Source organism: Hibiscus syriacus, unplaced genomic scaffold (assembly GCF_006381635.1).
Source record: "Hibiscus syriacus cultivar Baekdansim isolate YM2019G1 unplaced genomic scaffold, ASM638163v2 tig00110330_pilon, whole genome shotgun sequence".
Lineage (NCBI taxonomy): Eukaryota > Viridiplantae > Streptophyta > Magnoliopsida > Malvales > Malvaceae > Hibiscus > Hibiscus syriacus.
The window spans coordinates 101,794-124,714 of record NW_024062686.1 but is presented as its reverse complement, the minus strand read 5'-3'; the positions used below and the strand labels follow the sequence as shown (position 1 = coordinate 124,714).

General features: G+C 36.4%; 1 protein-coding gene across 1 annotated transcript; it reads right to left on the bottom strand.

Annotated features, from left to right (window-relative positions):
• Positions 1 to 2,393: 2,393 nt before the first annotated feature.
• On the bottom strand, positions 2,394 to 8,430 carry LOC120118933 (la-related protein 1C-like). The gene is made up of 6 exons (XM_039138842.1): positions 7,963 to 8,430; positions 7,052 to 7,589; positions 6,810 to 6,966; positions 6,612 to 6,702; positions 2,850 to 2,921; positions 2,394 to 2,678 (listed from the first exon to the last, which is right to left on the bottom strand). The coding sequence occupies exons 1-6, from the start codon at positions 8,428 to 8,430 to the stop codon at positions 2,394 to 2,396; spliced, it is 1,611 nt and encodes a 536-aa protein (XP_038994773.1).
• Between the last annotated feature and the right edge of the window lie 14,491 nt (positions 8,431 to 22,921).

Genomic DNA, 22,921 nt, shown 5'->3' with positions numbered 1-22,921 from the left:
CAAATCGGGTAAATCTTGCTTGAATAATTCATCTCTTCTTTTCCCAGATCAAAACCATTACACTCGTCCCTAAAGGAATAAATATGATGCTCTACCACGCCCTAACTTTTTCATAAACCAATTTGTCTGTTTGATAACTCATTTAAACACATGTACTAGTAATATAGAATGTACCTTTCTTTCATAAAGATAACACAACATCGTATTTTCCATTGTCCATTATTAATAATATCACCAAACTTTTGATGCTAAAAAAGACTCGTGTAAAATAGAATGTTGATATTCTTATAAATCTTAGACTCGAACAATCGTATCTACATCTACGTTATTAATTAACTAAATTTTTTTTAAATAAATATTTCTTTATTAATTAACATTTCACTCTCCATTCAGTTTCTGCGATGGGTTGAATAGCTATTACGGGAGGCTAGTCGTACATCATACTCTAGCCACTACACAATCTACCACATGAGAATTAATGCTCTGTTATAATTAATAGTTATACGTTCATCGTTTAATTTTTTTTTATTTTACTCAATGAACTTTAACATTATTCATTGTTCTTATTTTAGTCATTTTACAGTTGAATAATTAATGATATTATGACAAAACACACAACATCACACCATCAAAATAACGTGATTTTATATCTTTAAAAGAATTGAAATTTAAATCGTAATTTTACATCTCTAAAAAATGAAATTTAAATCAAAACGATATGGTTTTGGTATAAATTTTAAAAAAATATTTCTTTCCTTCATCATATCCCTTTTCTTCTTCTTTTTCTCCCTCTTCCCATTTTTCTCCATTTTCTGCGATCAACATGAACGAACGCAAATCTCATTTCTCTCCATTTTCCGCCTCCATTTTCTTTTGACTCCGCTTTCATTCAACCATCAGAATTTTCTTCGACGTCAGTTTCTTTGTCTCTAATATTTATCTTTTCTCTCACTCTCCTCCTCCTACGACTTCCTCCTCTGATTTTTCTCATTTGTCCAAAGCTTTTTGAGTTAAACCCCCTTAAGAATCTGTCATCTTTAACCCCCAAAGGCTCACAACTTTACATCTCTTCCTTCAATTTGGTCTTTACCAAAAGAGAGCCCTCACCCATCCCTTAAATCAATCAAAATTTGGAAATTAAAAAACCTGGTCTAGACCCTTAAAACCCAAGCTTTGATCTCAACTTCCATTTCCCTTATCTTTTCGGCCTTTGAAATACTCAATACCCACAGTCCCAAATTTGGTCTTTACCCTCATAGCCCAATCAACGAGAGCATAGAGATGATGTTGGGACGAAGCAGAAAGGTCGGAACTCATAAAAGTTTCGATAATCAATGTTGTTGGGATTGGGGGTGAAGAGATAAGGAGGGGGAGAAATAGTGGAGAAATTTTGAGCCGTGACGGCAGAGAAGATGAATTGGCAGGTTCTATACAGCGTGTGGAATAAAATATAAGAACTTTTATTTTTATTTTAAATATTATGTCATAATTAAATATTAATAAATATATATCATCTTGATATACTAAAAAAAACCACATCATTAGGCTGTTACAAATTTAAAGATCAAGTGAACAAAATAATTCAATCTATAGAGTCTAGTAAGTAAAATAAAAAAATTAAAAGTTGAATGAGCAATTAAGAGAGAGAGTAAAATTGAAAGAAGTACGGTGTAATTTATCCTAAATAATAATAGGCTATTATTATTGCGAGAGACGGTCAAAGCTCCAAAACACAGAACCATACATGCAACAAGATCCATTTGTAGGATGGTTGTTTTCAAAGGTTTTTCCCACAAATGACGGACAAACTTCATGAAGCAAAAGAGAAAGTAGTTAATATAACGATAATAGTAGCATTGATAAGTACATATATAATTTGAAGTGTAGTTCTTGGTAAAAATGATATGCGCCTCGAGAAGACAGAGAAAAAGCATATGTAGGCATGAATAGCACCAGTAGCTGCTGCTGCTGCAGAGGCCATTCAACTTACAGCGCCACAATTATGCAGGCATTTACTTCATTCCCCGTGCAAACCCAAGGGTATCAAAACCACCCCCGAGGTTTTTTTTTTTTTAAATAAAGATTCCCCAGGATTTAAACACCAACACCAAATAGTAAAGGAAAAATCCAACATCCTCATAAAACCCAAAAGAAAACATTTTTGGTAAGTCACAATAAACTTCGTGCTACTACTAGCTCAAGTCTGTCGGTTCACTTTTTGTTACCCTTTTCCAAAAGGTGTTTTCCTTCTCTTCTTGTAAAGGTTTTTCTCTAATTTGCTGTACGAGAAATTGTATTTCATCGCAACAAAGGCATAATGATGACCCCATGGTGTCAAAATCATTCTCTACTCTATTCTTCCAGGAACAACTCTAGCATCGGCAAATTTCCGCTTAATTTGAATTATTTGCTGGACCAACTTGAGCACCGATGGCACTTCCCCCGCTGTTATATAGCTCTGGCTGGTTAACAAAGTCCACAAATGATGATCTACCTGATAGCCCACCATCATTAGAATCTTCTTGGCTCATTGCACCACTCTGGTTTGTATTACTCTGATCCAGTGAAATATTCTGAACACAAGCCACCAGCGTATCCTGACCAGATATGGTAGGGAATTGAACAGAAGGTGGCATTATCCACTGCATCCAATTGTTCCTCTTCCTTACTTTATCACCCTAAAATGTGAAAGTAAGGTGATCAAGGTACCTCTCTAGATATATGTTCTAACAAAAACATCAATTAAACATCAACAATAAGAGGCATGAATGTCTTGATGGTCAACATGACCAGAATTTCATTATAGATCACACACATATATATCCCAGGATTATCAATATAGAACGTACCAGTACTTCAACAACTGTTGAACTTTGCAGAGCATCCGTTATAAGCTGACTATTATCTGTCAATAGTGTAACCTGAAAACGGGAAGCATAAAAAATGTTGCCTTTGAAAAGCAAGCTTTAAAGTATATGCTTTCCAAGAAGCAAAATCACAATACAAGCTTATCCAACAGCTAAGCTTCTGAACCATTGTTGTCAACAGCATAAGACGCACTCTAGACACTCGAGCCCTAATACTGCCCAAGGCAAAATGAGCAAAAATGCAGTTTTTTGGTTGAAGTGTACTATCTAGTATGAACGAAAAATAAGCACAAGATTTATAATTATGATCATAAACTCTAAAGACTGATCTATTATATCTACAAAACATGCCAAATTATCTTTTAATCATGTTGGTCAATAAGCATGATTTTCTCCTTGTCCCATGTCTGTTATAGTATATTCAAATGTTGAGAAGTTTGGTATTATATTTATACCCTTTCTTAATAGCAAGAACTTCAATCATGCGGACATTTTTATGGTTATTGCCTTACAAAAAAGGCATGCACAGGTGCATCAAATCAAATGTGTCTTGTGTCTAATGCGCTTTTGTTATTCGACAAAAAGGCAGAATGTCAAGAAGTGATGTTCACTCACTGCCTGACCTGAAAAGAAACGAGGACATAATCACAAAAGTTTTGACTCCCAAAGGATGACGGTAGATCACTATTATATATGGACTAATGTCTCTAGAAAGCGATGCTAACTATTTAAGCGGGGAAAAAACCCAAGGAAACCTGTTCGTGCACTGCGTTAAAATACATTTGACTTGTTTCCAGAACACCACACGCCTTTGGGAAAAGGTTAAAATGTTATATGAGCATTCCAATAAAACTTAAGTCATAATATGAAACATTGGAAAGAGTTATTAACATTTATGACAAAAAGCTAAGATTGCACAAAATTAGTTTTGATGTCATGCAAGCCAAGGCGATAAACGATTAAAAAGATTCATCTCTTGCAATTTATTGAGAAGTTAAAAGAGTTGGAACAAGATTTACATGTGATTTTTATCTACAAGGAGAAAACTTATGATAGTACCTAGAGACATTTTTTATGGGCATTGGACAAGAATACAACCCATCTCAAATTTACTCATATGACAAAGATAAGAACTTGTTATTTAGAGGATATTTATGAGAGCACTTAGAGGAATCATTTTATATGTTTTGAACAAGAACACGGCTAAATATGTTAGTGTACCGTGGTATGTATGAAGGAGTAATTATGAAGATGAGAACTTGTGGTTGATTAAAAGATGAATTGCCAATTACAATATGGGTACAACAAAGATCAACATCAATTCCTTTTCTTTTTGCTAGAATAATGGATAAGATAACGAAAGAAATTCAAGATGAAATACTGGTGTATGCTATCTGCAGACAATATTTTATTGTTTGGTGAAACAGAAGGGTTTAATATAAAATCAGATTCGTTGAGACAAGCACTAAAGTTCAGAGTGTAGATTGTGCAGAACAAAACCAAGTAAACGATACGCACATCTTGTAATATATGGATGGTATTCAAGACTTGATCACACTAAAATGGTAAGTGATGGTGGTAGCAGAGTGCTTTAAATGACTTGGGGTGATGATTTAGAAAGTACAGAGACTAATGGAAATGTTACTCATAGGATCAAGGTTGGGTTATTATCTTTTGAACAAAAAAGGGACCAAGGTTGGCTTACTTAAAGTGAAAGTGCAATACATGGCTACCAAACCTACTACTCTATACAATACGGAACGTTGGTCAACAAGAAGCAACATGTATGCAAAAGAGCAGTGTAGACTATAAGCAAAATTAAGGTTTTCTAGTAAGATTAGGTTGGAGAGTTAGAAATGAGAATATTCATCTCTAAGTAGGGATAGCTCCTACAAAGGAGAGGGTGGAACCATTTACAGTGGTTTGGTGATACTATCATCCTATAGCATTAAATTTAAGAGAATCTTCATGGAACAGTGAGCGGATTAAGTTTCCAAACAGAGAAGTAAAAAATTATCTAGCAAAATTAGAACATCAAACATCTCATGCAGTCACATTTGAATCAATTAGAAATGTTAAGTAAATAATCAAGTTAAGTATATACCATTTATTAATACCTCCAAATTACTAAACAAAAACAAAAAGCACAAACTCATTGCAATTTGAGCTTTAATAAAGCCCATTGTTAACAATAATAAATAAAAAGAACTTATAACATACCAAATGAACAAGAAGTTGGAGAAAAAGAAAAATGGAAGGACTACATGTACCTCACCACAAGTAATAAAGACAGATGATTAAAAGTTAAATATCTCTAAAAAAGATAAACAAGTTCAACCAGGATCTAATGGGTGGGGGTGTACGTGTGTACATAAGCAGCATATAGCAACATAGATAATAATCAACTAATGGTAAGAACAGGCACTGATAGAATGCTACTATAATTTACAAATATATCAACAATATTTGCTGATAGCAAGCTAATATAATCTCAAATATATCAACAAAATGATGGCCCGAGAAGCAGTGATTTATTCAGCATTGGAGCACACAAATAGTTAATGATGGATAATGAACATACAAAAGTATAGTTTTTACATATAAACAAAACAGGTTACAAGTCCTAAAACTTAAAAGTACATCTAGAACGCAAGCTACAAGAAAATAACACTAATGCTAACAGAGAGGCTTAGCAAAAGTGATCTATTAACTGAATATAAATTTATTGGAAGTATGTTCTCTCTTATAATCACAAGAACAGAAAAACATAATAAAATAAGGACAGTCAAGACCCAATACAGAAGATTGAGCCAGCAATAACAGAAATTATAGGAAATATAATAAATAGTTCAATATATAATATAACACGAAAAGGATATTCAAAATCGTGTAAACAATTGCATTTAGATGAGTTTTTGTCCACTGGAATTCTCTAAACAAACAATGCAACTGCCAATAACATTTCTCACAAATAATAGTCAAGCAAAATGTGTCTTAAAGTATTTAACGGTTGTCATTAATAAATAGGAATACTCATGCTAAAAGCATCAAGAAACATTCAGGAAATAGCTCAACTAGCAGGCAATCGTGAAAGTGAACACCGTGTTTCTTGATTATTAGGATTTCAAATTATTTTCTTGGAAATAGAAAAATAGCTTGAAAATCTAGTAGTTGACCATTTCTCGTACTTTAATTTCTAGGAAATAAATCACCAAAACCCAGAACAATGCAAAATTCAGAGTATTCCTTCCATGGTTTTGCAATTTTCTTAAAATGCACAGCTGGCATGTCACTATTTCAGGGAGTATTAAACCCAAAGGAAATCTCTCACATCTGCGCCATAGAAAATGAGGGTGCTGGTTTTACCATTCTGATATCTTTCTCTCCCCCCCCCAAACAGCTTTATGTTTCAGGAAAAGCTTCTCTCTTACAATTTTAAGTAACAAATTACAAATAATAACCAAAAGTACATTTTCTATCATTACTAAATTAATTTATTAAGGCACATATCTGTTTTTCTTCTTTAGAACCTTCAATTAAAATAGATTTACTTTTAATGATAATCACAAAAACTAGCAATAAAATAATAACAGACAAGTCCAGTAGGCATATATGTTATGAACTTAATACTTACATAAGGATAACAAACGAAACTAGCACAGGAACTTCACATGAAAAAATCTCAAAGCGCAGGAAGTTCACAATTCAGATATATGACGCTAGCTCCAAATTCTAATAACACACCTTTTTGAAGCCGGCTATTAATTTAATAGGAACCCAGCCCTGCTCATCCATGTTCTGCCTCAAGTAGGTGTCCTTAATTAGATTTTCATTACTGCAAAAAGAAACAAGCAGATAGCTTTGTGGGTGACCTCAAATACCAAGATATGGCTGCAGGATTAACTAAGTTGACCCAAGTCATCATGCAAACAAAGCAATCACCTGAAATAATAATCTATCTGATTGACTATACTAGCATGCAACTGATTGTCATGAGGCTCCGGAGCTGGGAAAAACACTGGGGGCATTGGTGCAACAAATGAAAAACCTCTAAGTGAATCTGGAGGAGCTGCTGGGACCATATAAAGGGATGCCATATCTAAAAGGAAGTAAAGAGATTATGGGCAAACTTAGAATGTCAGTCGACCCAAAAAAGCAATAACAATAGCGAAAATACATCTTACCAGAATACCCCATTGGGGTGCCAAAAGGCCTCATAGGAGTATGTGCAATAAAAGGTATAGTATTAGGCACAGGAGGTGGTGGTGGATGCCTCATTACCCTAGGGGCAGCCCTTGGTTGCATGTATGCATCTCTGTTATTAAAGTTTCTACCACTCCACTCATGACTTCCATGATCTTGATTGCGCCTGCCTCCAAAATTCTGATGGTGAGAACCATCTCCTCGTGGATGCGGACCACCATTACGATGCCTGTATGAATTCCGTGGGTGTGGGTGATCATTACCGCCAGTATGAGACTGTGATACAAATCCACTTCTCTGTACATGATTCCTAGAAGAGGGGCTATTAACAGGTGATTCAACCACAGGACCTTGAGGCAGAGACTGAGAGAGACCGCCATTGGATGCTGAGATATTACTATTACGTCTCATTGACTTCTGGCGTGTAGGAGTGATATGGTTTGGAGTCATATTCAAACTTGTGTTTGAATTGTTGCTGACTGGTTTCTGTGTCGGGGATGATAACACGCTTCCATTTCCCTACAATTTAGTAAACAAAGTGAAGCTCCTGTTAATACCAAACCCAAAACTAAAATTATATCATAGAAAATTTTGACCAAGTTAATCCCTAAATACTTCCTAAACTCATACAACATTCATTAAACAGTTTCCATCAAATATAATATAATTGAAATAAACCCTAAAGCTGGATTAAGAATTCAAGAATCCTTGCATTTTTTTTTGCCAATTCAAATTTTAGCAATTAATATCTTCCTTACCGAACAGATAACCAATCATCTCCGGTTAAAACAGCTAAATTTAGGTATTTTAACAGCTGGAAATAAAAATATTTGAAATTATAACGCTTAATCAGAATCTAATAAAGAAGGGCTTAAATTTTAGGAAAACAAACCTGAGAAACTGGAGCATCGGAAGGAGAAGACGATGATCCATCCGACAAAGCTCGGGGTGAATCAGAAGAGGATTTGGAAGGAACCTTAGCGGACTCAGACAAAGCAGGCCACTTGTTGGTCCCCATAACCGGCCCAACCTTGGCATCGGCGTTAGAAGGTTTGTTCCATGCTGTCTTCTTACCGGCATTGCCATTAGGCCCAGCGTTCTCACTCTCGACACCTTCCTCTTCGTCCTCCGTCCCCACAGGAGGTTCGGTCAGGGCGGTTGATGGCGGCGATGACGAAGAGGATGAAGGCGTTAATGAAATACCCGCGATCGGGTCGTTTTCTCCACGGAACATTTCAGTCCAGGGCGAAGAAGCCGCCTTCATGGCACGATTCGATTGGTTAGGGCTATTGGGAGAGAGATTACCAGGTATCACTGCAGCGGTGGTATTGAAATTAGCAGTATTAGTATTCGCAGCCATAGAAAACTCCGATTAAAACAAAATTCGCGATTTCCTTTTTTTCCTCTATCTACGAGTTGATAGACGCAGAAAATCACTGGGAAAAAAAAGAACAAAATTTTGATTAAAAAATAAACAAAATCCGCGACGAGAAAGAGTGAGAGCTAAACTATTCGAGGCTCCAAAAACCGCAAAGGATTTTTTCAACAAAAAAAATTAGGGATTCGAAAATCCGATCGATGAAGAGAGACGAAGATTAAAGAAGAAGAGCAGCGATGGAAGCGCTGTAACCTCTGCTTCTCTCTTTCTTTCTATTTTTCCTCTTCTTTTTTTTTTTTTTTTTTTGCCTTTCTAAATATTTTTGTTTTGAGTTTTTATTTTTATTTCAATATATTTCGTCCAGCTCCTTGCTTGTTATATTGTTACGATTTTTCTAACTAATTATTCCAGGGTTGTTTTGGTCAATTCATACTTGAAGAAGAGTAACTTTTTTCACCGCTGTAAAAACTAATTTTGAGTTTTTCACTTGCTTTGATTCGTAGTAAAATTCAGTAACGCAGGGTTTGAAAACCTCTTAACTAACAATTTAATTGAAAATTATAAAAAAATTAATTATGATTATTATCACAAAGCTAATTTCATTATATTTATTTAATAAAATTTTAAAATAATTGAAGATGCCTAATTTCGTCCATGCCCATTATATTTATTTACATTGTGACAGGCCTGAACCTATGGCCCAGAATCATTCCAAGGCTACCCAGACACAAACAAATCCTAATGGCCCAATGCATCAGTAGCCCGTCTAACAACCTGAACCGGGTTCACTCGTGCCCGACCCGAGCCAACAAGCTAGGGATTCCATAACCCTAGTCTTCTCTCTTGCGCCGCAACAATCCATCAAAGGACCCTCCTTTCACGCGGCTACACCGAATCCTCCGACGCCAGGAAAGCACACCAAACTGAAAATAAAACAGCGTCGTGTGTTAGTGGGATTCATCAACACCAACAAACCGAGTTTTACTCGGAATCAAATGGACTAAAATATGACTTTTTTTACTATAAATAAATCACTAGCAACACACATAGGGGAGCGGAAATTACACGAAAAAATAACGAGGAAAATACACGAGAAAATACGAGAGATTACATATGAAATACGGAAAAAACAGAGGAAACTGAAAAAAGAAGAGATTGAAATCTATTTCGGGTTCTAAAATAAAAAAGATCGAAAGAACCTTACTTGAGGGGGGATAGCTCTCGATTTCCTTCTCCAAAGTCAAGCGGACCGTACGTTCTCAAAGGTGATGCTCTAAGCCCTTGGTTTTCTTGATTTTTGCTTTAGTTTAAAAGAGAGAAGTTGAGAGGGGGATGAAGAGCGGTAGAAAAGAGAAGAAAGGGAAGTGATATTAGGTTTTCCCTAAAAACTTATAATGGGGTATTTAAATATGTTTTAAATGCTGTGTTTTGGGTGTTTTAGGGTTTCAAAAATCATTGTAAGGAGTTTATTTATGCGAGAAAAGCTTGGTCTTTGTGATATTTTTACTTTGGTCTTCACTTATATTTTACACTATTCAGTTTTGAGCCTCTTATTTTCTTACTGTTTCGTTTTAGTCCCTTATGTTTATTGTTATAGTCATTTTAGTATTTATATATTTTTTTGACTGGTGGTTTTACGTAATATCTAGCTTACGTCCTTGTAGTACTGCAATGGTTGTAATCGGGTCATCCTAGTTAATTAATTATTTTTTACTTATTTATTTTGGGTTTTGTATATGTTCCATATTTCATTTTAATCATATTTCATTTTAATCATATTTATATTAATGATTTTAATTATTAATTTTGTGCACTATTGCTACTGTTAGGAATGTGATTTTAATCCCTTTAGTCAAAACTTTTACTGTTGAAATAATTTATGCATTATTTTGTTGAAATTTAACGAAAATGGAATCCAATGGTGCTATTAAGTGGTTCCTACCTATATTACATTTAAAATTATGTTTAAGCAACAATTATTTTTTCTTTCATTTTAAATTAACATTTTTTATTTCTTTTTATTATTCATTTATTTATTTGTTTATGGTTTTCCTTTAAAATTTAGATTTTTTTAAATTTTTGTTTCAAATCGTTTCCCCCTCTTTTATATAATATTTATTTATTTATTTATTTATTTTGATTTATTTAATATTCGTTTATTATTTCTTATCTAACATTTTGACTTTTTAAGGTAATTTCATTCGATCAAGGGTAAGTAATTCGAATTGGATATTTTTTAAAATTAAATTTAAATTTTTAATTTTCACAATTAAAGACAATTGATAAATTAATTGGTACCGAAAGGGCGGTTCAAGGGTGCTAATCCTTCCTTGACTGTAACCGACTCCCGAATCTGACACGTTTCTGGTACAATGCAGATCAGGTAAGATGGTGTCCGACCCACCTAAATTCGATTTAAAGTGGTCGGTGGCGACTCCAACCCAATCAATTCAAGTCGAAGCCCAATTCCGGGCCCCACTAAAAGACGGTTCCGACAGCTTGGCGACTCCATTGGGGATAGGTAAGTGAGTCAGGCCGAAATTAATTTCCGGTTGTCTTTTTTAGCGAAAATTACAAGTTTAAATTTTAATTTATTTATTCGATTCTTATTATTTATCTTTGATTATTTTTTTCAAATAAATAGTTGTATTAACGTTTTTTAATGATTTCAGATATTTTTCAAAATTGTCATCTCTAGCTCTATACCCAAGCTCCAAACCCTTTTAAGTGGGGGCAAAAGTGACGTCTTCGTGTGAATTTATTCACCGTATGGGCCTAGCAAGTAACCTTCGGGATTCATATACCTTATGCCTTCGTGTGAATTTATTATTCGTATGGGCATAAGGGAATGTTTCCTCTCGAGTTTAACTTAGTCCACATAAGCTTGTAATAGGCTTAGGACTAAGGGTCTGACAAGCCCATAAGGGCACCGACAAGGAGAACTCGAGTACCTTTTTTAGAACCTAAACCGGGAGAGTATAGGGAATTAGAGCCCACCCCAAAACCTCATTCCAAACCCTAGGTTGTTTTGTTTCCTGCTTTATTTTCTGTTCAAAGCATGCGAATTAGACAAATATGATGTTAGGATTTGTTTGAAATTAGCATGCGGGATAGAAATCATGTTCGGGTAGGAATATTAAGCATGTTCGGGTAGATATCATGTGGGGTAGGACTTTTATTTTTCATGATTATTTTTTATTATTTTTACCTCACTAACTCTTTTTTTTCTCTTTCATTTTATTTTCATCACTTGCATCATTTAAAACAGGTGTTGATCCACCAAAAGCGTGTTTGCTAAACATGAATAATCTGCATTAATGGACAAAAGGGTTGTAATACAAGAGATGAAAATGCAGAGGACAGTCTACAAGGAGGCTATGTGTCACATTTAATCCAGAAGACGTGGTGCCCGCAATTGAAGAGTATATCACTATACTGCATTATAAAGTGCTCAATGAACTGGGTCTACATCAAGCACAATGAAAGTCTATCTTTGAAGAACGGACTGACAGAAGTTTCAGGGGCAAGATGAATACCACTGATCTTAGGAGTCACTTCAAAGACGACAATGACAAAATGATAACTGAAATTGGAGACCATTGCTGACAAATTCAAGAAATAGACAAATGGACTTCACATAGTTCCTATCAATTAAGGGCTCCAATGACGTATTAGTTGGGAACAAGCTCAACAAAAGATAAATGCCGGAGGTGCAGTCCTTCGAGACTTTTTTTTGGGCAAACAACTCGTCATTTGCACGGTTCATCCAGAGAAGCCAGTGCGGTTCGACAGGTTATTCAACCGGTGACGGATGAAGGCGGAAGACTAGTCAACATGTCAGAAGCTGTCAAAATATTTTTGTCTCTTAAAAGATAAAACACTTTTGTCACTAATAAGGATTATTTATAATAACAGACACATTTTTGGATCAATGCCTAAGATATTTCATGCATCATGCATCATGTATTTAGACATTTGGCATTTTGTTATTTTCTTTGCATTCACATTAACTAACATATACATTTTTCATCAAAAGGAGCAAATACTGGATACACCACCTCAAGCATTAGACACACCTCATCCACATAACACCCGCCTGAAAAAGAAGAAGATGGAAGCAAGAATTGAGAAAATCGAGGAGAACATGGCCAAATTGCAGAAAGAACTTGAAGATACGATAAACCAGAGTAGTCTGAGTACTCTGAATACAATTATGAAAAATCAAGAGTCCTTGGTCGATCAAATTATGGCCAAGTTGTCTGGTCTACATCAGACCAGTGCACCTGGGGCAGGTTCACCGGAAGGGGTAACTATACCACCTACCCCTCAAGTGGTTGTCTCACCTGAAATCTTACCAGAACTTCGAGGGGACTCATCTGCTGCAAAAACGAAGCCCTCGTCCTCTGTATTTAACCCTGAGAACAATCCGGGTTATTACCATGTACCGGATTTGGACGAAGAGGACAAAGCGAGGAAGATGAAGGAAAAAATCAAACAATTGGAGGACCAAATGAAGATAGTTAAAAGAGACCATGACTACCCTGGAATTGATGTTGTAGAACTCAGTCTAGTCCCAGACTTAATTCTTCCTTCAAAATTTAAGTACCCGAAATTCGAGAAGTTTGACGAGAACAGTTATTCATCCGCTCACATCACCATGTTCTGCCGAAAGATGACAGGATATGGAGGAAACGACCAACTCCTGATCCATTGCTTTCAGGAGAGTCTGTCGGGCTCAGCCATTCGGTGATACAACCAGCTAAGTCGATCAAATATCAAGAACTGGAAGGACCTAGCCAAGTTATTTCTGGAACAATACAAGCATATCAATGACATAAGGCCAGATCGAGTTATGCTACAAAGCATGGAAAAGAAGCATAATGAAAGTTTCAGGCAATACACACAAAAATGGAGGGACTTGGCTGTGCAAGTTCATCCACCGTTGGATGAAAAAGAAACCCGAAAGCTCTTCTTACAGACCCTGAAGGCTCCATACTTTAGGTACCTGGTTGCGATCACATCAGGAAGCTTTTCAGACTTGGTTATGGCCGGAGAAATGATTGAGTCGGCCATAAAGCAAGGTAAAATTAAGGATGGGGAGGCCAGTAGGAAACCTCCTATGCAAGAGCGGGATGGAGAGATTAACAACATCAACCATGCCAGTAAAGGTGTTACGATCTCCAAACCGAAATCAACTGTTGTTGTACCGTAAGGTACTTCTAAACAAGATTCTAGAGAACCCATGAAGGAAAGGGAGCATTTCGACCCTATTCCGATGACCTACAAAGAGCTTTATCAGCAACTACTTGACACCCATGTAGTGTCACCATACCCGGTGGAACCCATGAAGCCCCCATACCCCAAGTGGTATGATGAGAATGCACATTGTGAATATCATGGCGGTGTCCCGGGGCACACAATTGAGAACTGTTACGCATTCAAAAGAGTCGTACGGAAGATGCGTAACCAGAACTGGATCGACTTCAACAATTTTGGGGCATCCAAGTGAGGAAGATCATTTCATCATCTGAGGCATTCTCTTTGAACTTGTTTTTTTCCACTTTTTCAAGTTTTTGTAAGAACATTTGAATAAATTTACTTTAATGATGATGAACAATGAATCAAATTTGCAAACTTGCAATTCTTTGAATATCATTTGAATTAAAAACTCTGTGAATGGTTCAAAGTTACGGATCTTTGACAAAGTAACAAGTTTTAAAACAATGACCTTGACCTTACCCAGAACATACCCTCAAACATCGTGCCCTGCTTTTGCAATTAACCAATATAACATTTTTCTTTCATAAGGTGCGGACAACATATGGCATCCTTTTGCATATACCATTACTATGCTTTTTATTTAAGACGTTCAGTGATGATCCTGATTTTCACATATGGAATAGTCGAGTAGGTGAATCTAATTTAGGTCAGTTGCTTGAAAATTGAACTCTAAAGATAAAATTTTTGACTTTTAACAACACCTAGACTATAACAGGTTCTTCTTGACAATCTTAAGAAATTAAATCCGTAAAGTTGAGCTATTCCACTAAGGTAATTGGTTATAGAGGAAACTTGAAAGCCCCGACCTTATGAGTAGATTACGTTCAAACCATGACATTGCTCGAACGCTTGGCAATTCGGTGTTTGCTCCACTGCTATTGTCCGGTGGAAGACTTTGTGATGAGATGAACCCTTCAGTTAACTTGATAAAAATGATTATAATGTTAAGTTGTCCCTCTAAAGCAATTGGTTAAACGCCCCGATTTTATGGATTCAGCTAGCCAGATAACGACAAATCAAATCAAATTTATCTAAGCAATAAATTTTCGGTAATGATGGACTAAGGGAGTTAGGGAACACCTGTTATAGTCAACTACACACGAGCACTCAAGAATTTCATTTTTAGATCGATATTTTTTTCACTACCTTTGTTAGAGAATCCTACAAAGCTTGAACAAATGGAAGATTTCAGAGGACCGAAATAAAAGGTCTAGTAATTGATCATGCTAGTTGCGTCATTTTGTTCGCACTCAATTGAAATGCCAAAGTATGCTGCGATATTTCAAAAAATGACATTTTTACCAAAACCTTAGAAAGGAGGCCAACCTAAAGCCAACTCATCCATTTGAACATTTATCAAAGAACTGTAACTCTGAAAGCATTAAAAGAACTCTTGATTCCTTTAATATTCTTTGAACTCACGTTTACAATTTGATTCAATTGCGAATAATATTTTACAACATTTTTATCATTTTCCCTCCTAAAATAAGAAAAAGGGAAAAAATATTTTCAAACATAACAATCTCATATATGAAGGGTATGTAAAGCCCAAACTTGAAAAGAGGATGGGGCACGATCAATTCTATGGACTAGATTGGCAGACAGAGCACGAAACTCCATCCAGGAGATAACACATAACTCATTCATGTTGCATGCATCTTAGACATACCTAGGTGCATCACATTCATCATTTTTAGCATACATGATTTTTTTCAGCTTTTAGAGTCAAGTTTCGACTTCAAGACGAAGAATACTCGATTCAAAAACACCTTTAAAGATCGATGGTGGTTGCTTAACTCAGCAGCGAGAAGCTACCCCTCAACTAACTCGACAGATCGCAAGATTGAAAATCAACTTCAGATGAGTTCGAGAAATTATTTAGAAATAATTCATTTCGGCTAAACTCAACAACGAGTAACAGGTTTCCAGTTAACACTTTCAAGCCAGATTTTAATTCCACGACGAAATATATCTGGCGGACAGAATTTATCAGTGGACTTTCCCGTGAAGAGGAGTCATCCCAAAATTCATATTACTTGGTTCAGACCCGCTCAGAGGAACCACTTGAAGAACTATGACCGGCTTAGACCTGTGAAGCGAAGCCATTTTTTAAGACAACATTTGCAGCATAACTCAATGCTAGAAGGGTTTTATGCCAACAAATCCCTTCAAGTTCGACTACGCTCAGCTCCAAGGCATATCATTTGCAGCATAACTTAAGTCGAGAAGGGTTATCTACCAACCAAAGACCTTCGAGTTCGACTACGCTCAACTCTAAGGCACCTTATTTGCAGCATAGCTTAAGTCGAGAAGGGTTATTTACAAAAGACCCTCGAGTTCGATTACACTCAGCTTCGAGGGCACAACATTTACAACATAACTCAAGGCTAGAAGGGTTATCTGCCAAAAGACCTTCGAGTTCGACTACGCTCAGCTCCAAGGCACATCATTTACAGCATAGCTTAAGTCAAGAAGGGCTATCTGCCAAAGACCCTCTAGTTCGATTACACTCAACTTTGAGGGAACATTATTTACAATATAACTCAAGGCTAGAAGGGTTATCTGTCACCAAAAGACCTTCGAGTTCGACTACGCTAAGCTCTAAAGCACATTATTTACAGCATAGCTTAAGTCGAGAAGGGCTATCTGCCAAAGACCCCCGAGTTCGACTACACTCAACTTCGAGGGCACCTCATTTATAGCATAACTCAATGCTAGAAGGGTTATCTGTCACCAAAAGACCTTCGAGTTCGACTACGCTCAGCTCTAAGGCATATCATTTACAGCATAACTTAAGTCGAGAAGGGTTATCTGCCAACCAAAAACCTTTGAGTTCGACTACGCTCAACTCCAAGGCACACCATTTGCAGCATAGCTTAAGTCGAGAAGGGCTATCTGCCAAAGACCTTCGAGTTCGACTACGCTCAGCTTCGAGGGCACATCATTTGCAACATAACTCAAGGCTAGAATGGTTATCTGCCAACAAAGACCTTTGAGTTCAATTACACTCAGCTCAACGGCACATCATTTGTGGTATAGCTCAAGGCTAGAAGGGCTATCTCCCAAAGACCTTCGAGTTCTACTACGCTCAGCTCTAAGGCACATCATTTACAACATAGTCCAAGACAAGAAGGGCTATATGTCAATAAAATCGTCGAGTTCGATTCCATTCAGCTCGATGACACATCACTCACTATTGTTTGGCTGCAATCGAGGTTTTTCAGTCAAGAAGAAGACTTGGGTTAGCCGTGCCTTAGTGAAAAGAAACCGTTTTCCAGCAGCGTAGCTTAAGTCGAGAAAAACTATCTGTCAATGAAGACTTTTCGAGTTCGATTTTATTCAGCTCGAGGGCTTGTCAACCATATGGTGGAGTCAATGAACTATCCTCCAGTCGAATTTTTAAACCAATGTCTTTAAATCGAGAAGAAGACCGAGGTGGACTGCGATTTGAAGCCACATTCTGATTCTAAACTACGACTTCAATTCCATGTCATTTCAAGATGGACTCGACTTCACGACAAAGGAGCCATCAGTAACTCAATTTGACAGAGAGTTATTCTTCAACTCCACTGAACGAAAATTAATGTCTTTTTATCTTTGTCCTATTTTTCGTTCCACGAAAAAAGGACAAAAAGGGGCAGTTGAAGACACCTAATTTTGTCCATGCCCATTCGATTAATATTATATATTATTTACGTTATTATTATTATTATATTATAAACATATGTATTTATTTTATTTTTTACATCGTGACAGGCCTTAACCTATGGCCCAAAACCATTCCAAAGCTGCCCAGACACAAACAAATCCTAATGGCCCAATGCATCAGTAACACGTTTTGAAGAGAACCATGACCCAATAAGTGACCTGGACTCGCGAACCCGTCTAACAACCTGAACCGGGTCCACTCGTGCCCGACCCGGGCCAACAAGCTAGGGATTCCAGAACCCTAGTCTTCTCTCTTGCGCCGCAACAATCCATCAAAGGACCTTCCTTTCACGCGGCTACACCGAATCCTCCGACGCCAGGAAAGCACACCAAACTGAAAATAAAGCAGCGCCGTGTGTTAGTGGGATTCATCAACACCAACAAACCGAGTTTTACTCGGAATCAAATGGACTAAAATAGGACTTTTTTTACTATAAATAAATCACTAGCAACACACATAGGGGAGAGGAAATTACACGAAAAAATAGCGAGAAAAATACACTAGAAAATACGAGAGATTACATACGAAATACAGAAAAAAACATAGGAAACTGAAAAAAGAAGAGAGTGAAATCTATTTCGGGTTCTAAAATAAAAAAGATCGAAAGAACCTTACTTGAGGGGAGATAGCTCTCGATTTCCTTCTCCAAAGTCAAGCGGACCGTACGTCCTCAAAGGTGATGCTCTAAGCCCTTGGTTTTCTTGATTTTTGCTTTAGTTTAAAAGAGAAAAGTTGAGAGGGGGAGGAAGAGCGGCAGAAAAGATAAGGAATGGAAGTGATATTAGGTTTTCCCTAAAAACTTATAATAGGGTATTTAAATCTGTTTTAAACGTTGCGTTTTGGGTGTTTTAGGGTTTCCAAAAATCATTGTAAGGAGTTTATTTATGCGAGAAAAGCTTGGTCTTTGTGATATTTTTACTTTGGTCTTCACTTATATTTTACACTATTCGGTTTTGAGCCTCTTATTTCTTATTGTTTCGTTTTAGTCCCTTATGTTTATTGTTATAGTCATTTTAGTATTTATAAATTTTTTTGACTAGTGGTTTTACGTAATATATAGCTTAAGTCCTTGTAGTATTGCAATGGTTGTAATCGGGTCATCCTAGTTAATTAATTATTTTTTATTTATTTATTTCGGGTTTTGTATATGTTCCATATTTCATTTTAATCATATTTCATTTTAATCATATTTATATTAATGATTTTAATTATTAATTTTGTGCACTATTGCTACTGTTATGAATGTGATTTTAATCCCTTTAGTCAAAACTTTTACTGTTTAAATAGTTTATGCATTATTTTGTTGAAATTTAACGAAAATGGAATCCAATGGTGCTATTAAGTGGTTCCCACCTATATTACATTTAAAATTATGTTTAAGCAACAATTATTTTTTTTCTTTCATTTTAAATTAACATTTTTTATTTCTTTTTATTATTCATTTATTTATTTGTTTATGGTTTTCCTTTAAAATTTAGATTTTTTTAACTTTTTTGTTTCAAATCGTTTCCCCTCTTTTATCTAATATTTATTTTATTTTATTTTATTTTATTTTTTCCTTTAGATTTATTTAATATTCGTTTATTATTTCTTATCTAACATTTTGACTTTTTAAGGTAATTTCATTCGATCAAAGGTAAGTAATTCGAATCGGATTTTTTAAAAAATTAAATTTAAATTTTTAATTTTCGCAATTAAAGACAACTGATAAATTAATTGGTACCGAAAGGGCGGTTCAAGGGTACTAATCCTTCCTTGACCGTAACCGACTCCCGAACCCGACACGTTTCTGGTATAATACAGATCAGGTAAGATGGTGTCCGACCCACCTAAATTCAATTTAAAGTGGTTGGTGGCGACTCCAACCCAATCAATTCAAGTCGAAGCCCAATTTTGGGCCCCACCGAATGACGGTTCCGACAGCTTGGCGACTCCACTGGGGATATGTAAGTGAGTCAGGCCGAAATTAATTTCCGATTGTCTTTTTTAGCGAAAATTACAAGTTTAAATTTTAATTTATTTATTCGATTCTTATTATTTATATCTGATTTTTTTTTTTCAAATAAATAGTTGTTCTAACGTTTTTTTAATGATTTCAGATATTTTTCAAAATTGTCATCTCTAGCTCTATACCCGAGCTCCAAACCCTTTTAAGTGGGGGCGAAAGTGACGCCTTCGTGTGAATTTATTCACCGTATGGGCCTAGCAAGTAACCTTCGGGATTCATATACCTTATGTCTTCGTGTGATTTTATTCTTCGTATGGGCATAAGGGAATGTTTCCTCTCGAGTTTAACTTAGTCCACATAAGCTTGTAATAGGCTTAGGACTAAGGGTCTGGCAAGCCTATGGGGGCACCAGCAAGGAGAGTTCGAGTACCTTTTTTAGAACCTAAACCGGGATAGTACAGAGAATTAGAGCCCACCCTAAAACCTCATTCCAAACCCTAGGTTGTTTTGTTTCCTGCTTTATTTTCTGTTCAAAGCATGCGAATTAGACAAATATGATGTTAGGATTTGTTTGAAATTAGCATACGGGATAGAAATCATGTTTGGGTAGGAATATTAAGCATGTTCGGGTAGATATAATGTGGGGTAGTACTTTTATTTTTCATGATTATTTTTTATTATTTTTACCTCACTAACTCTTTTTTTTTCTCTTTCATTTTATTTTCATCACTTGCATCATTTAAAAGAGGTGTTGATCCACCAAAAGCGTGTTTGCTAAACATGAATAATCTGCATTAATGGACAAAAGGGTTATAATACAAGAGATGAAAATGCAGAGGACAGTCTACAATGAGACTATGTGTCACATTTAATCCAGAAGACGTGGTGCCCGTAATTGAATAGTATATCACTATACTGCATTATAAAGTACTCAATGAACTGGGTCTACATCAAGCACAATGAAAGTCTATCTTTGAAGAACGGGCTGACAGAAGTTGCAGGGGCAAGATGAATACCACTGATCTTAGGAGTCACTTCAAAGACGACAATGACAAAATGATAAATGGACTTCATATAGTTCCTATCAATTAAGGGCTCCAATGACGTATTCGTTGGGAACAGGCTCAACAAAAGATAAATGCCGGAGGTGCAGTCATTCGAGACTTTTTTTTGGGCAAACAACTCGTCATTTACACGGTTCATCCAGAGAAGCTAGTGCGGTTCGACAGGTTATTCAACCGGTGACGGATGAAGGCGGATGACTAGTCAACATGTCAGAAGCTATCAAAATATTTTTTGTCTCTTAAAAGATAAAACACTTTTGTCCCTAATAAGGATTATTTCTAATAACAGACACATTTTTGGATCAATGCCTAAGATATTTCATGCATCATGCATCATGCATTTAGACATTTTGCATTTTGTTATTTTCTTTGCATTCACATTAACTAATATATACATTTTTCATCAAAAGGATCAAATACTGGATACACCACCTCAAGCATTAGACACACCTCATCCACATAACACCCGCCTGAAAAAGAAGAATATAGAAGCAAGAATCGAGAAAATTGAGAACATGGCCAAATTGCAAAATGAACTTGAAGATAAGATAAACTAGAGTAGTCTGAGTACTCTGAATACAATTATGAAAAATCAAGAGTCCTTGGTCGATCAAATTGTGGCCAAGTTGTCTGGTCTATAGCAGACCAGTGCACCTGGGGCAGGTTCACCGGAAGGGATAACTATGCCACCTACCTCGTAAGTGGTTGTCTCACCTGAAATCTTACCAGAACTTCGAGGGGACTCATCTGCTGCAAAAGCGAAGCCCTCGTCCTCTGTATTTAACCCTGAGAACAATTCGGGTTATTACCATGTACCGGATTTAGACGAAGAGGACAAAGCTAGGAAGATGGAGGAAAAAATCAAACAATTGGAGGACCAAATGAAGATAGTTAAAGTAGACCATGACTACCTTGGAATTGATGCTGTAGAACTCAGTCTAGTCCCAGACTTAATTTTTCCTCCGAAATTTAAGTCCCCGAAATTCAAGAAGTTTGACTGGAACAATTGTTCTTCCGCTCACATCACCATGTTATGCCGAAAGATGACAGGATATGGAGGAAACAACCAACTCCTGATCCACTGCTTTCAGGAGAGTCTGTCGGGCTCAACCATTCGGTGGTACAACCAGCTAAGTATTCGCGTTTTGTGAGTACTATAAAATTACACGCAAATAATGTGCAAGTATACACAATCGCTCAAGTAATAAAGTGATAAGTGAGTATCGTCTCCACAGGATTGGAAGGATATTGAGTAAAGTTCATGCACTATTCTATCTAAGTATAGTTAGTCTTGATATATATAAATGTCAAAATGAAAAATGTATGATGGTGGATATGAATGAATGGTCTGATGGTGTAGTAAATGGAAATGCAGTGGCAAGAACAGATGTTTAATATTGAAAATGGTGAAATGTCAAGGCAATGAAAAATGGTAAAACAGTAAATAAAAGAAAATAAAATAAAAAGAAGATAATCCTCACGTGACAAGCTTCCAATGGAATGAATGGTAGGGATTGATCTAAGGATGCTAAACTTATCTCTCAGGCAGATTTAAGCTATATGGTCTTTACTTACTCGACATGGCTTTCCTAAAATGTTCCCACAGGAACCTAACAGAATAGGATGCCAAGGCATCTGCTCTCACTCAACGATGTTGGACAGCCTACCCTATTGATAAAGACACCCTTTTTAGTCGTTGAAATCCTATCCTAGTCTCTTCCGAGATCTAAGGGATTAGGTTATAATATTCCTAGGCCGGTTCAAAGCCCCTTGAAAATACTATAACCCATTGCTTATGAGGATCTTGTCTTGCGTTTCTTCCGAATACTTACAAGTATTTTTAGCTTAGGATTCTTCCGAACACCTAACCTTCATCTAAGAAATGGACATTTCAATGCCTCTTACAAGCCTAGATGGTGAAGCATTCATAAGCAAAGCAAATAAAGAACCAAATAAACTTAAATATATCATTAAAATAAAGTTAAAACATCCATTAAACCAACCACCACCAAATAAGTTAGTTCATGGTGGGGATCGAATATTCCATGAATTAAAACATGAAAATCATTCTTGCCAAACAACCCAACTAAAATAAATAAAATAAAACAGCAAAGGGATGGAGGAAAAAGCCTTCGACGCGCGCCACCGGAGGTCTCCTCAGCCACCACGAACCGCCTTAGCTCGCTAGCTCCTCTCGGCGCCTAGCTCGCCACTTCTTGAAGCTTTATCAATGGAGAAAAACCCAATGAAGAAGAAAGGAAAAGGGAAAATAAAAATATGATTTTTCTGCTACAATACGCGTCTCCTTTCTTTCACACCCTCTCTCTCTTGTGAGGTGTAATATATAATAAAAATATCTAGGAGGTAATGATGATGTTGTTGGGATATTGTTGGGTGCAAAATACCCCTCATACCCCTAGAATCACATGTTGTGCATGAACCTTATCCTCCAGGTGTCAGTGGTCCCCTAGC